Source organism: Mus musculus, chromosome 11, assembly GCF_000001635.26.
Source record: "Mus musculus strain C57BL/6J chromosome 11, GRCm38.p6 C57BL/6J".
In the NCBI taxonomy this organism is placed as follows: domain Eukaryota; kingdom Metazoa; phylum Chordata; class Mammalia; order Rodentia; family Muridae; genus Mus; species Mus musculus.
In genome coordinates this window covers 82380134-82395545 of record NC_000077.6, presented here as the reverse complement: position 1 = coordinate 82395545, position 15412 = coordinate 82380134, and the positions used below count along the sequence as shown (strand labels likewise).

General features: G+C 53.6%; 1 protein-coding gene and 1 long non-coding RNA gene across 3 annotated transcripts in view; one reads left to right on the top strand and one right to left on the bottom strand.

Annotated features, from left to right (window-relative positions):
• The window catches only part of Tmem132e (transmembrane protein 132E), a 58770-nt gene extending 52076 nt beyond the window's left edge, over window positions 1-6694 (bottom strand). Inside the window, exon 1 of one of the 2 annotated variants that reach the window (XM_006533452.4) lies at window positions 6433-6694. In XM_006533452.4, the coding sequence (XP_006533515.1) occupies window positions 6433-6499 (67 nt within the window). In that variant the 5' untranslated portion in view covers window positions 6500-6694. The remainder of the gene's footprint in view (window positions 1-6432) is intronic. The other variant, NM_001304439.1, reaches the window with a different exon arrangement.
• Window positions 6695-8105: 1411 nt separating this feature from the next.
• On the top strand, window positions 8106-13113 carry Gm38577. The gene is made up of 3 exons (XR_880073.3): window positions 8106-8590; window positions 12475-12751; window positions 12991-13113. It is a non-coding gene; the product is annotated as a predicted gene, 38577 (long non-coding RNA).
• Window positions 13114-15412: the final 2299 nt, after the last annotated feature.

Here is a 15412-nt window from a genome sequence, read left to right as displayed (position 1 = left end):
GCACTGTATCATTCCAATGGGGGCAAATCAGTATGTATGGCAATGTTAGTGAGTCCTCTGTTATCTGAGAATCAGGGTGGCTGTCCTGTCAACTTGACACAAGCTAGAGTCATCAGAGAGGAAGGAGCCTCCACTGAGAAAATGCTTTCACAGACAAGTCTGGTGGGGTTATTTTCTTAATTAGTGATTCATATGAGAAGTCTCAGCTCACTGTAGGTGGAGCCACTCCTGGGCTTGTGGTCCTGGGTTCTGTAAGAAAGCAGGCTGAGCAAGCCAGTAAGCAGCATTCCTCTATGGTTTCTGCATCAGCTCCTACTTCCAGGTTCCTGCCCTATTAGATTCCTGTCCTGACTTTCTTCAATAATAACAGCAATATGGACATGTAAGCCAAAGCCTTTCCTCTGCGACTTGCTTTTTGATCACGGTGTTTTTCATCACAGCAATAGAAACCCTAAGACAGTGGCTTTCTGGATGGAATGAGTGGATGTGCTCTCTCTTGGAGACTAGGTTGGCGAGAAGGTAGAAGAAGGCTCTAGTCTAGGGAATGACATGAGAGAAAGTGTAAATTATTAAGAGCCTGGACACACCTAAGAGACCAAGGGAGAAGGGGGAGTTCAAGCAGCCTGGGGGTTCACCAGCTCCTGCATCTCGCTGCCCATGCCAGTGCTGTTCCTGATGGCAAGACAGATCCAGATACAGAGTTGGAAAGCCTGGCTGTAGACATGGCCGGCACTGCTCTCTGGGAAATGGCTTCACACAATGGACACCTCGGGACACAGTGGGACCACTGGTCACAGTGTGGGTAGGTAGAAAGGAGTCTCTGTCTCTGCTCTTTAAGAGCCCACAGCATTCCTACTTGGGATAGGTGATGGAGATGTCTCTGAATGTCTGACCGTTGCAAGAGATAGGCATCCATCCTGAGGATCCTGGGCATGTCATTTCCTGAGGCCCAAAGATGGGGCCAGGGAAACAGAAAAGAGCTGGCTGGCTCTATGAGCAAGTTCATCACTTCCCAGCTATTTGAACAGAACTGGAAAAGCCATTTGAGCGAAGAGGGCAAACTACTTGCTTATTCCCATGGAACAAAAGTTTGGGGGAAGAGAATGCAAAGAGAAGGACTCAGGTTTGATAAAGGGGGTGCTTTCTAAAAGTAGATAATTACCTAGATAATTTTGTAGAAAGAAAGAAAGAAAGAAAGAGAGAGAGAGAGAGAGAGAGAGAGAGAGAGAGAAAGGAAGAAAACCAAGGTTTTCTTCAATTATCTTTACTACTCTTGCTTCTTTTTTGCAGCAAATTATTCATTTTTGCATCCATTCATTCATGCAACAAGCATTGAATTATCTAGGTAATTGCTTCCATTTTCCACTCATCCTGCTGGGTGCTGAGAGCCAAAGGGCTTGGTCTCCCTTTTCCCCTCCCCCTCTTGTGTGTGTATGTATGTGTTTTGTGTGTTTGCATGTGTGCACTCTTCTTGAAGATGACGAGGGAGGCAAAATGAAGGGCAAGACACAGCAGTGACTTCTGGCCTCCAAGCCCATGGGTGCTGGACTACCCTGATGGTTGGCTTGCCTCTGGGCTCACCTGTCCCCTTCTCTAAACACCTTGTCATTCTTCATTGACAGCATTTGGCTGCCTAAGCACTGGCAAGTCTTTGCCAGATATGGAGCCTAACCGCGGGGATGGTGAGGCAGAACACAACCCACCTGAATTGATGGCAAGACGTACCTACTTTGCTTTGCAGCTAAAAGGGCAGAGAAGGGAAAAGACATTTATTTTCTTCAAAATACACACACACACACACACACACACACCTGGCTCACTAATTTCTTATTAAAATTCTGTGTCGAGTTCAAGCAGGGAAGAAGGGAGGACAGCTGGGGATGGGACAGAGGGGTGAGGAGGGCGGTCAGAGCCTTGGGTTGGCATTTGCTGCCGGCGGAGGAGTGGAAAGGAGCAGAGAACTAGGAGGTTAAGGAGGGTCTCTCAGTGGAGGAGGAGAGCAGGCTCAGGAGGAAGTGGGTTCCCTGAACTGAGGCACACTGAATGCCCTGTAGTCTGCAAACTCTGGGTCACACTGCCTTACAAAACTGCCTTTGTGGTATAGGGCGGCAGGAGGGGTGTGTGTGCCTCAAACTTTTGCCCTTGCACAGGGCAGGCAAGCATGGCACCACTGGGCAATGACCTAGATTTCTTTTTCATTTTATGAGACGGGGGTGGGGGTGGGGGTAGGGGGGCCTCACCAAGTTGTTCAGGCTGGCTTTGAACTTGGATCTGCAGCCAAACATCTTGGTTTTGGGTTCCTCCTGTCTCAGCCCTCAGAAGCTAGAGTGATCATGGATGAGTGTGTACCAACAGAACTGTGACAAAGTGCCTTGAAAAGAGAGGCAAGGTGGGGTCTTTGTCTGGGCTCTGACTGGGCTGCGAAGTCCAGCAGGGAGTGAGACTCAGCCCTCAAGTTCTACTGGCTGTCCTGTGCTGTGTCACCAGGGGTATCAGGGAAGGTTAATAAGGATAATGTTAGGATGGCTAGTCATGGGGGGAGGGGCTAGCTTGGGACTGGTAGAATCTCTTGGAATGGCAGAAATAGAAAACACCTTTGGTGACATTGGGCTAAACCGGGAACCCCATTTAGGCTCCAGGCATTGTTATTTTTCCAGCATTGACTTGCTACATGAGTTCCAGGCTCTTTCCTGCATGTCTACTGTCCTCATTTATGCATACTCTAGGGTTGGATTCAGCTATCCTGGGGTCCCCTCTTTCAGTGCTGGATGCTGACAAGGTCAGACCCTGCCCAGGGATATGGACCACATCCTTGGGGTGGGAGGCAGTGCTTCTGTAGCACCCTGTCCACCCCAACCTCATGGATGCCTTTACAAGGCTCAGTCTCTGTCCTGGCCTTCCACAGAGCCTCGTGAAGCTGGAGCCCAGCACCCAGCCATCATCAGAAAGCATTCCAGTAAAGCTCATTTTCTGCCACCAAGTTTAGAACACATCCCCACCTACTGGCCTCACTCATTAACAGAGCTGAGCTGCACAGCCAACACAGGCCTCTCTCCCTGGCCTGCGGCTTGCCCAATCCTTCTGAGAGATGCAGTAGGGTTGGCAGATACAACCTACAGGAAAAAGCCTTTGTGGGTGTCAGCCTGCGGCCTCCTAAGACCATGACCCAATGTGTCACCTGGAATGTACAGCCTGAGGGAGTCATTCAAAGAGTATAGCTTGGACCTGTTCCCACCTTGCTCTCTTCTTATAAAAGCTGACTCTTCTCTTTCCCTATCCTCTCTTGCTTCACCCATGCATTTCTTCTGAGCTGTGTATGCCCCACTGGAGATGAGACTACCACGAGGGAGTGTGTGAAAGCCTTGGGGTTGGGGAGGGGGGCTTAATGCATGCGGATGCCGGCTGTGAACTGGGCCCAAGAGGCAACCAGCTGGAAGAGCCAGGAAAGGACCTTGAGATGCTGTTGGTGGCCTCAGTGTCCCTTGGGGGACCTGCCATTGGGGCTCAGCTTTAAAGGTTGGGTAAGGGTTTCCAGAGTCGAGGTGCTGCCTACAGAAGACTCGTAAGTCAAGACAGGGGTGTTCATAAGGCACATGGAAGAAGGAGAGAGGTTGGGAGCACTCTAGGGAAGATGTACCTGGGACCAGGATCAAGCAGGACCTTGATACTAGGGCAGAGAGTGGGTCTTTGGTCCCATAGGAAGCCAGTAAAGTTGCTGAGTAAGAGAACAGGCAATCCTATCTCCAGCAGGCACAGCTACCAACCGCCCTGACCCCCAGACTCCTCAAACTAAAGATAAAACCTCATCTCTCCAGAGACAGATACAAGAAAACCACCTTCTTAGCTCTTCTTCAGAGGTAGCCTTAAGACTGGGAACAGGGCAGGAGATAACCAGACACTTCACTCTGCCCACCCTGAGCTGGGCCCACAAGGGGTGTGGGGCTCTCTCTGGTCATACAAGGGCTCTGCCCAACAGTCTGGCAGACCATGAGGAGGGAAGTGGTGCATCAGAGACCACATGCTGTGGCTTCGGGGGAGGGGAGATGGGGACGTGATGCTAGGAAGGCAACCCAAGGTCATCCGGCCCAATGGCGCCACTGTCAAACAGCAGCCCAGGCTGCTTGGTCTCCTGTCTGGCTGTGTGGTCAGAAACCCGCTACCTCAGTGGCCTGGCAGGCATTAAAAATTGCAGCCCCTGCCCCCAACTTCTGGATTTCAGAACAGCCTACAAAACCTATTCAGAATTGGCATGAGTGACAATATGTCCACATACCTTCCTCTAACTGGGAGAGGTTGGCAGGAGGAGCATTAGGCAGTCGGTCCTGCAGGATGAGGGCCTGAGGCTCAGGTTTGATTTGTTTTTACGAGATGTATTTCTCTCATTTTGCTCTCGCTTGTTGTGGGATGAGAGTAGAACTGGGGCTATGGCTTGACAAAGGGACTTTAGATCTCAGAGAAGGACTTAGAAAGGGAGCTAGGAGTGGGGACAAAGTGGTACTGCCTCCACTATCCTTCCTTCCGCAAGTCGGTACCTCTGTCTTGAGCATGCCTGCACGGTGCTAGCATTGTGTGTGTGGACAGGTTATGGATGACCGTCCCTGCTCAGTGCTCTGGGACACCCTAGGCCCAGGGACAGCCGGGAGCCCTAGATAAAAGGCTCACAGCTGGCAAGACGCTCCAGAAGGCCTGCCTAGGGCAAAGACTTGGGAAGCAGACAGTTCTGGCAGGTCAGGAAGAACAGATCTGTGGCTGGGCCTGAGAGTATGCTAGTGAGTAGCTGGGACCTAGGGACAGCAACTGAGCTACCCAAGGGCCAAAATGACCTGGGAATGGAGCTCCAACAAGGGCAAGAGCCATGCTTAGACAAGAAGCCTGCTAGGCTGAGCTTTAGGACTCCACCAGCCCCACACAGCTGTCTTACCCTTACCCACTGTCAACCATCCTGGGGGGGGGGGCGGGATGAAGATTTCTCTCTGGCTGCATCCCTAGTCACAACTCCATACCTTATTCCTGCTGGTCAATGCCTGCTCATTGCTCCCGTGAAGAATCAAGAGAAAAGCAATCCCCAGGGAATCCAACCAAAGGCAAAACAGCTTACTCCACAGCAGGAGAAACCCAGACACCCAGAGGAGCTTCAGCTTGTTCCCTTCTGCCTCCTAGCTCTTGGGCCCTATGATTCCTTGAGACCACTTTCTCTTTACTCTTTCAACCTTGAAAATACACCCTACTCGGGGCGAGGGGCGCGGAGGGGGGTTCGTTGCGGAGCAAAAACGAATTAAGAGACCGTGGGGAGGTTCACAGCACACTCAAATCAGGCTGCCAGGGACTGCACAGATTCGGGCAAAAGCTGACCACTACAAACGGACGGTTCTCTCAAACATCCAGATGGCTCGCTCCACTAAGGCCTTCTCCAATTCTGTCCTTGGCTCACCCTCTCGGGAGTGGGGCATCAGAGTCTTATATCCCTAGCTAGTCCTTTGCTGGTTGGGGAATTGTCCCGGGTCAGCTGGTTTCACTTGGGCGCAGCAGAGGGCCGCTTCCCCGCCGCCCCTGCCCCCTTGCTTCCACAGCTCCCTTTCTCTCGTTTAGGTTTGCGCCCCTCTCCTCCTGGAGCATCTCCAGCTTGCGGAAGCCCGCCGCAGCGCCCTCCTGGCTCATCTTGAGTTCCCACTCTGGGTGGGGGAGGTTGTCCTACTACCCCCTGCCTCCAACCTTCATATCCCCCATCTCACTGCTGGGGCGCACCATCCCCGGGTTCCTCCCTCCGTCACCCCTTTCCGGCAGAGCCCAGAGCCCAGGGCGAGCCTGGGGAGCAGACGCAACAGATTGCAGAACGCTGGAGCGCGGCCCCGCTGCCTTCGCGCGCCGCCAGTCTCCCGGCCCGCGCCCGCTGCCCAGACCCCCGCCCGACTTGCTCTGCGAGCCGGCCGGCCATTGAGATGCTGCTCACAAGCCTCCCGGGCCCCAACCGTGCGCGTCCCTGTCCTAGGCCCGCCGCAGGAAGCCAGACAGCCGGCGGCACGGCCCGCACCCGCCTGCGCGCCGGGCCCGGAAGCCGCGATCTCGCCGGTCCCAGTGGTCCCCAGCCCCTCGCGCTGCATGGGGAGCTGCGGCCGGGTACCCGAGACTCGACCTAGCTGATCTCTCGCACCCCTCTAGATATCCGTGAGCTGACACGCCCCCAGGGTCTCGGGTTTTTCCCTGAATTCTAACTCTGAGACCGAGGAATCTACCCCCCCCCCGCCCCAATCTCCCCTGGACCGACCTCGGTCCCCTCAGCGGACTCCCGCTGCAGCCGGGAACCGTGCTGGTAGCGACGGCGGAGAGTCCAGGGGAACACTGGGATGAGGTGCTCCTTCCTTCGGTTCTCTCTGCGCCCCCTCCAGGGGCGCCCGCCGCATCTTCACCCCGAGTCTGCGCCGCGACACTTACCGTGGGCGAGCAGCACAGAGAGGCAGAGTAGGGCGGCGCCGCGGCGGCCCGACATCCCTGGGGCCATGGCCGAAGCGGGGGCAGGAGGGGTCCGAGGGTGTAGAGATCCACGGCGAATTGGTCTCAGGCTGGGCTCGGTCGCCTCCAACTCACTGGCGCCCAGCTGTGTCTGTTGAGGCTTCGGGGGCCAGAAAGCGCAATTCGGGGACACTTTGAGGGGAGGGGCGTCCCGGGCACCACCGGCTACACCCTCGGAGCCGGCGGGGGCGCAGCTCGGGGCGGGAGGAGTCTCCACCTCCCCGGGCTGGTGCCCCCTGCAGGATCTGCGAGGAGAGGGGGGAGCCGCACGTGCGGTCCCAGGGCCCGGTGGCCACCAACGTCCCGGTGGCTGCCGAGGGCCGCGTGCCGAAGCCCCTGGCCTCGCCGCGCCGCTCAGATCCGTACTCGCTCGTAGGTACAGAACCCCAACGCGAACTCGAATCGCCTCGGTTTCGGTGGTAACCCCACATGCACAGCGCGGCTTTCTTCCTCTCCCAAGCGCCCTGCAGCAGTAGGGAAAATCCCAGGTCGGGAGGAAACGGATGATTTCTTTCGCAAAGAGAGAAAATCCAGGCAACTTTAATCCATCCGGGGAAGGAAAAGTTTCCTTGCAGGGATGAGACAGGCGACGCGGGTCGCCACCACCCTAGGCGACGCCCAGACGAAACGTCTGAGGTGGGGGACCAGATGTTTGTCCCTTCGCAGTGCTCGGTCTTGGACTCCAGCACTCTCTCCAGTCTCGACCGGGGTCTGCGCTAGCACAGGCCAACTCGGCGCCGCCTGGCCAGGCTGGGGTTCGGTGGCTGGAGCAAGGGTGGAGCTCTAGGCACTCGCTGCCCCATGGAGATGAAGCTAGGAGAAGCGAAGGAGCGGAAGCGCCAGCTAAGGCGCCCCAGCTCGAGCCGTTTCTTCCCAGAGCGTCTCCTCCAGTATCCAGCCCGTAAGCGTTGTAGGATGAGAGATGGGGTGGTCAGCCCTCGGCAGCACCGGCTACCCTTTTCTTTCCTCTCCGGTAGGGTGTCGCTGTCTCAGCACAGGGGTACCTTGCCCCGCCTCACACCTCTCCTCGCTTTCCCGGGGGAACCTACACAAACCTTGAACTTTTCCGAGGTTCACAGTCTCCGATCCCTCGTCCTACCCATCACCCCCGCCTTGCCCCTGGACACCCGCTCGCCCGTTGCCTCGGTGCGGCAGGGCACAGGCTGTCGCTCTTTCGGAGTCAGTCTGGGCGAGTAGATCGCCGCTCCAGTCCCAGCTACGGGTGGCAAGAAGCGGGAGCGCGGCCAGTGGGCTAAGGCAACCGCACCTGCGCAGCCCCTGGCCGGAGAGGCAGCAGCGGGTACCTAGGCGGCCTAGAAAAGATAGAGATGCCGATAGGGGTCCAGCTCTCCTTGGACGTGGGGTTGGGGAAGAAGAAGAATCAAGGACCAGAGGAAAAAAAAAAGAGGCGGGGGAGCCACAGTTGACCGAAGCAGTCGCTGCCACCTCCACGGCGCTCCTCGGTAAATGGTTGAAGAAAGACACACACACACACTGATGCTCGCTGCCCTCCTCCTCGGTCCGGCATCCAGCGCCCACCAGGACCGTAGCGGGCGGGCGCCCAGCTTGGCGCGCTCGCTCCCTTTTCCTCCCTCCCCTCCCAGATTCCCCGTGATCACGTGGCCCCGGAGCGCGCAGCCCACGGCTCGCGCGCCACGGAGACTTCCCCCTCCCCCGGCTCCCCTGTCTGTCCACGTGTCCATTCCGCATTCCCAGCCTGGGGGCGCGCGCGGCTCCTTAATGAGAGCCGGCCCAGGGCTGGCCTCGCCGTTCAGTTCTACTCCGCTTTACATTTAATTTTTTTCCCCCTCTGAGATTAAGGTTGGTGCGATCCGAGAGGGGTCGGTCGGCTGCTGCGACTGCGGTTCTCCTGAGCAGACGCCACAGCCGAAGCCGACCGAGGTCCCTTTTCAGGGAATGCCAGCTCCCCGCAGGGTGCCGGAGATGTTTTCGGTGGTTCTATCCGAGGCGCGGGTAGGGGGCAGCCTCCCACAGCCTCTGAGTCCTCCTGGGTCTGCAGGGCACCCGGTGGGAATCAGACAAGCTGCCGCGCCCAGCTCCTCTGGTTGGAGCTCCTCGGGTAAGAGGCAAGGGGCGCCGCTGGAGGCCGAGGAGAGACTTGCCTCTGCCTACAGGTTGTTTTGCAAACCTCTGAAAGGTGTCCGGGCGCGGAGGTGGGTGGGTGGGTGCGAGAAACTGCCCCTCTGTACTCTCACCCAGTCATCAGCTGAAGAGAGGGGGGTGTGAGGCAGACATTCACTCCCACCATCGCGCCTTTTCCATTAGAACGCAACCCAAATCAGACCCGACCGTCAACCGCCAATAGTCAATCAGGCATGAGATCAATGGCAATGATCTGACAGCATTATTGGATGTCACGAGGGAATCCTGAGAGGTCTGATCTCTATCAGTCCTACTCTGGAGGGGCAGTCTCTTGTCCCATGGGCATAGCCCATAGTGAGAGAATAGAACTTGAGAGTCACCCGTTATACCAGATGGAGTATGGGCTAGACAGATCAGAGCAATGGCTGGTGGGACTCTCCGTCTACACTTTATCTGTCATACTCGGGTCTTTTCTAGCCTTCCTGATCCTGTGAGTGTCCTTTTTGGGAAAATGGGTTTGGATGATGACGATAGGAACCTTCCTTGCCCCCCCCCCCCCCAGCTGCTGACTATCCCTGCTTAGGTTTCATATTGGAACCTGCCTAGCTGTTCTTGCTCCTCCCTCATAGCTCAGAGGTTCAGTGGGGAGAGCTAACAGTCTATTGGAGGCCCTGGGGAAAGACTATGCTGTAGTAGTCAAAGAAGATGATTCTCATTAGGTCCCTAATGCCTGGTGGCAATTAATGTCACCTAAGGGCTTATTAACCATCCCAAGGAGAGGCAAGCCAGCTACCAGCTCTCTCTCCTCCACCCCCAATCTGTGATGTTGAGGCATAGAGTACAGGACCCACTAAACACAAGCAGAATCCTTCTGGCCCTGACCACCAGCCCACTGGGGATCCAGAACTTAGGGATGGCTGGATGAAGGAGACAAAGCTGCTTCCTCTAAGATGCTGCCCAGGCTGCCCTTCTCCACAGCTTCTGTAGCTGACTCAAGAGCCAGTTCAGGTGAGGGCCCACCCTACCCTCCTAGCCCTGGCTGGAAGTAGCACACGGTGTTGGGTAGGGTGCTGGTAGGCTGGGCATCATGGAGTTCTGAAGAAACCAACTCAGTTTCCCCTCCTTGCACCCCAACTTCCATAACAGTACTGTGGATGTCTCCAATGCCACAGGTGTCAAGGGAGAATTAGCCCTTGTTCCCATGGATCTTCTGTTCTGGAAGGGAAGGGTAGATGCTAAGCATGTGAACTAGACTCTGGGGACACCTGAGGGTACTGCCATCTTTGTGTGTGTGTGTGTGTTTATGGGATATACACAAGCCTGTGGAAGCTAGAGGTCAAAGTGAACTGTCTTCCTCAATCTCTCTCTACATCATCTTCACCTCCATCATCATCACTACCACCATCATCATCATCGTCGCCGTTGTCTCTCACTGAACTCGAAACTCATTGTTTGGGCTAGACTGACCAGCCAGCCAATTCCAAGGATCTGCACATCTCTGCCTCTTCACCCTGTGGGTTATAGACACACTTCACTATGCCTGATTCTTACATGTTTGACGTTGATGTGAACTAGGGCCCTCATGCTTGTGCTGTAAGCACTTTGCTGACCTCTTGCTAGCCCGTGATCCTGTCATCCTCACAGAGTGGTGGTCTGGACTCCAGCCCTATTCTTTCCATACCTCCCAAGGTGATACGTTCGTCACTAACAATGAAGACTTGCCGTGTCAGCATGCCTGATGACCCAGTCGGTTCCTGGGTTCCACATACTCCTCTCGTCCAACTCAGAGGAGTGAGCCATCTGGAAAGTACAATACCAAAAGAGTCTCAGTTTTACTGTGCAGGGACACCTTACTTTTGTCAGCTGCATTCTGGAGTTCAAGGAAGAAGATAACTGGAGTAAAATGTACTTATCCAGTTGTCCCTAGCCTGACAACTAGGATGTCAGGAGAGAGGATGATCTTCCAGGCCATGTGATAAGCTACCTGTGGTCTCACCAAGAAGTATTGGTCTTGGAGTTCCTGTGAGCCATGCCCTGGGGACCTAGATGGCAGAGGTCAAATGGGGCCTAGGCTGGAGGAAGGGATGTAGGGAGGAACAGAGAGAGGGCTGGCATGCATGGCAGTCTTCTTCCTGTTTTTCCTTTCTGAGTGTCTTTCTGGATGGAGTTTTGTCAATGGCTGGGACCATCTCCTTTGCCAGCTCCTTTGTGATGCTTGGGAGAGAGAAGAAGGAGTAGGGGGAGGGGAGGGAGTGGGGCTCTGCTCCAGCACCTTGCACAGGTGCTCATCAAGACCCAATCCAGAGCCAGTACTGCTTCCTCCCTGTCTGACCAGCCCCTGTGAGAGTGTCCTGGCTTTCAGAATGCCTACCACTAGGAGGAGACAGGCGGGGGGGGGGGGGGGGGCTTCCTGGGACCTCCTGGGGCTTCTCATCAGATTCCCTAAGTTAGCCCTCACTCTTGTAATCACTGCAAACATCACACTATGTTAACTCTGCCATTTTATTAACCACTTTGATTTTGTGAGTGTGTGGTGTATGTATATGTTTAGGATGTACTTACCCCCTACCCACTACTCCTCTCTCTCTCTCTCTCTCTCTCTCTCTCTCTCTCTCTCTCTCTCTCTGTGTGTGTGTGTGTGTGTGTGTGTGTGTGTGTGTGTGTAAGCTGGTTTAGCTATCCAGCTTTGTTTCGTTTTGTTTTTTAATTTGGGAGACAGCGTCTCTCACTGAACCTGGAACTTAACTGTTTCAGCTAGACCAGCAGGGATCCACTTGCCTCCACCCTGCCCAGGTTATAGGTATTCATGGCTACTTCCAGATTTTTACATGGGGATCTGAATTCAGGTCCTCATGTTTGCACAACACTTGAGCCACTGAGCCATCTCCCTAGGCAGGAACAAATCCTTTTTATTGAGTGCTGTGCTCGGGATTGGAATGAATAGGCTGGGCAAGACAAACACCCAGATGGTAGACGTTTGAGAGCCTCCAAACCCTCAGGGAGGCAGTGGCACTGAGCACTAGCATCAGGAGTGCCTCTGAGGTGCTGGCCGCTGGGCTTGGGAATCTGCATGCATTCTGGTGGGTGCTTGCCTCGCCCCTATACTGTTTCCATTTCCAGTGGTGCCTCAGAGACAAGATGTTTCCTGACTGGGTTAGAAACCAACAGCACCAAACCAAATGTGAGATCCAGAGGTCAGATAAGTAGCCACCTGACCATTGCATCCCATTGAGCTCCACAGACAGCCAGCCTCTGTTTATCCCTGGTTGTACTTAATGGCCAGGAGGGTTCTAAGCATACACAGAACTTTCAGCTTAGAGAAGTCATTGGAGCAAAGGATCCAGTACAAGATGTCCAGGAACAAGGGGTCACTGTTTCCTGTACCCCTGTGTTGTCCACAGCAACTCAGCCTGTTGTCCCCTCATCCCACCACAGCACTGACTCACAACTCTGTGCATTCGTTGTGGAGTCTACCCCAAGGTTACTTGTACATAGGGTTATCATCACCATCATCCTGCCTCTGGTCTGCAGGCTCCTCACCTCCCACTGCCTGATGGGATCCTAGCTACAATTCCACAGTCATCACTAATCTCTGTTCCTGAAGACATCAGCAGCTAAAGGCAGAGAGACCTGTTTCCCGTTCTGTAAGGCAAGTTCTGCCTAGTTCCCTCCAATTTCTGTAATAAAATGTCACCGGCTGGGCGAATTAACACATTTACTTCTTCTCTTGCTGAAGGCTGGAAGTCCAATATGAAGGTGTTGGCAGGGTTGCGTCTTTGGAGGGCAGATGGATGTCTTCTGTGTGGTCATATGGCCACTTCTCGGTACTCATGAATCCTTGGTTTCTTTTCTTTTAATAAGGACAATAGTCCTTTGGATGTGAGCCCCACGCCAGCGGCCCCATTTCAATTTAATCACCTGTTCAAACGCCTTGTCTCCAAATACAGCTGCATTCTGTTACTTAGAGGCAAAACTTCAATGTGTCAATTTTAAGAGTTCACAATTTAGCTCCTAACAGCATCTGTAACTCACCATCCACACTGGGGTGTCCCTGAGAGGAAGAGGAATGCTCAGAATAATGATGTCGGAGCAGCAGCCTTACATGAGCAATCGAGGGAAACCAGAACACTGGGCGCGAGTGAGTCTCATCATTCATCTGGTGACTTTGTTTTAAGCCCCAAATCCCTCCTGTGCTCTGAGAATTTTGCCTCTCCCTGCTCAGTTCCCTTCCCTATCTGGTCATCACTAGTAGATGAACCCCACCCCTAACCCCCCAGCAAACATCGTGTCATGTGATCAGCTTAAGACTCTAGATAAGCTATACTAGTGCTCCACCGCAGGACTTGAGTCCCAGCCTTCTTTCTTCCCTTTTTATAGGAAAAAAAAACCCACGGCACACAGAGAGCTAGTGATGGACCTCAAGACCCACAGGCATTTACTTGACAGTCAAGAAGATGACAGACGCTAGAGAAAGTAGCCAAGGAGCTAAAGGGATCTGCAACCCTATAGGTGGAACAACATTATGAACTAACCAGTACCCCGGAGCTCTTGACTCTAGCTGCATATATATCAAAAGATGGCCTAGTTGGCCATCACTGGAAAGAGAGGCCCATTGGACTTGCAAACTTTATATGCCCCAGTACAGGGGAACACCAGGGCCAAAAAGGGGGAGTGGGTGGGCAGGGGAGTGGGGGTGGGTGGATATGGGGGACTTTTGGTATAGCATTGGAAATGTAAATGAGCTAAATACCTAATAAAAAATGGAAAATAAAATAAAATAAAATAAAAAGAAGATGACAGACAAGAAGTGAACCTGGCTCCTGCCCCTCCATGAACCCATTGTGATACACCAGTGTCACTGCTTGCCTTAGCCATAAGGCAGCCTTAGGAGTTCATCTTTTCTTTCCCAGAGTGCACGAGGCTCCCTGTCTCATTGCTCCAGGTACAACCCTGGCTCAGCTCAGGCCTCGGACTGAAATACCAAGAGTTGTTTGTTTTTGCACAAACTCTGGATCTGTCTTCCTCTGTAAAGCACTCCCAGTCATTATCCAGGCTCAGCCCTATGCGAAGCGTCACCTAAGGCCCTCTGCTTCCTGCAGCTATGTGTCTTTGGGGTTGTATTGATCTGTCTGACTTTCCCTGCAGAGAGGAGACCCAGGAACACAGACCATCTGTGTTGTTCCCCACTGTGTGCTGTTTGCTTGATGTCTCAGTCAGTGGCCACTAGGTTATTGAACTGTTACTCCCCCCACCCCCACCCCCGACACACTGTGTGTCCAGAGCTCTGGTGAACAAAATGGCCCCTAACCTTTAGGGACCCACCCAGTAGAGGCACCACACTCCAGATGCAGTGTTTTTGGCAGCGGGTGCCACTACAGAAGGAAGCCCTGGGCCCTCATGAATCAGGCAGGTGAGGGAAGGCTTCCTGGAGGAGGTGACCTGGTACTGTACGGAAGGAAAGAAGAGTTGATATGGGAAGGTCTGGCAAAGGAAGGAGGCCATACCAGAAGAGAGATCAGTTTTCCTAAACAGGAGGTTGGGGGTTGCAGAGTGTTTTCAGAACTGAGAATTTCATCGTGCCCAGGGCACTGGCCTGGGTGGAGTGGACAAAGAAACTGAAGAGAGCGGCAGATGCAAAAATGTATGCCCATAAGAACTGTCCAATCAAAGTCACATTCAGTCATGTGAAACTTCATAAGGAAAGGCAAAGACATCAGGATTCTTACACAGTACCATCATGGTATGTGTGTACATGTGTACATGCATCCACTGCCAATGTATAGCATATCTATCATCTTTCTGTTTAAAGACTCTTGGGCTCATATTTTCCTAGAATCTTCACTCTGTTACTCTCTCAACACACATTCCTTCCAGTCCCCATCCGTGCCTGGTTGTCCCCTCCCTTCTCCCCTTGAATACACATGGCCAGTAAGCTGGGACCACCCTGGGCTCTCAGCCAAGAAAGGATTTGGATTTGGGCCAGGCAGGCTGGACTCTGGGCTCCCCTCTTTCTTTCCACCCCCACATAGCCTCATTTAATTCCAAAGCAAAGTGGTGGTTCTGTGTGTGTGTGTGTGTGTGTGTGTGTGTGTGTGTGTGTGTGTGTGTGTGTGTGTGTAGGGGGCCAGAGAGGAGACACATGCAGAGAGAACACTGTGTATATGAGAGACAGAGACACAGAGAGAACAATGCATATAAGCGAGCGACACACTGAGAACATTGTGTGTGTGTGTGTGTGTGTGTGTGTGTGTGTGTGTAAGTGTAACAGAGAAACAGAAAAAATGCCCTATCTGTGTCCCAGCCCATTGGCTAAGTAGCAGTAAATTCTGAGAGATGAAGAGCAGGGACCTGAGTGTCCCCCATAACCTCTGCTGTTCTTGTGCCTCACAGAGCTGTTCACCCAGCACTGCCTGGCTCTAGGGTTGGCACAGACAAATCTTCCTTCCTTGAGAGGACAATTTCAGTCCTGGCTTCTGCAGAGGCAGGACTGGGGAAGAAGCTCTCTATAGACTGCATGTCTAGACAGCTATTAGAGGACTTGTGTGCTGAGAGGGGAAGACAGGCCTCAGAGCTGCAGATACCTCACCTGATTTCATATAAGAGCTTGGTCCAGACTGGAAGTGGAACCCAGAGTCTCCTTCCTGCTCCCCTGAGATGGGTACTCTTGCTTCAGGTTCCCAACCTACCTCTCAAATCTTAATTCTCATATTCCTTGTCCCACTCTTGCTGTATGGCCATCTGTGGCTCCCTCTTGCCTACAGAATTAATTGCAGCCTTGCATTTAGCGCTTTACAGTCCA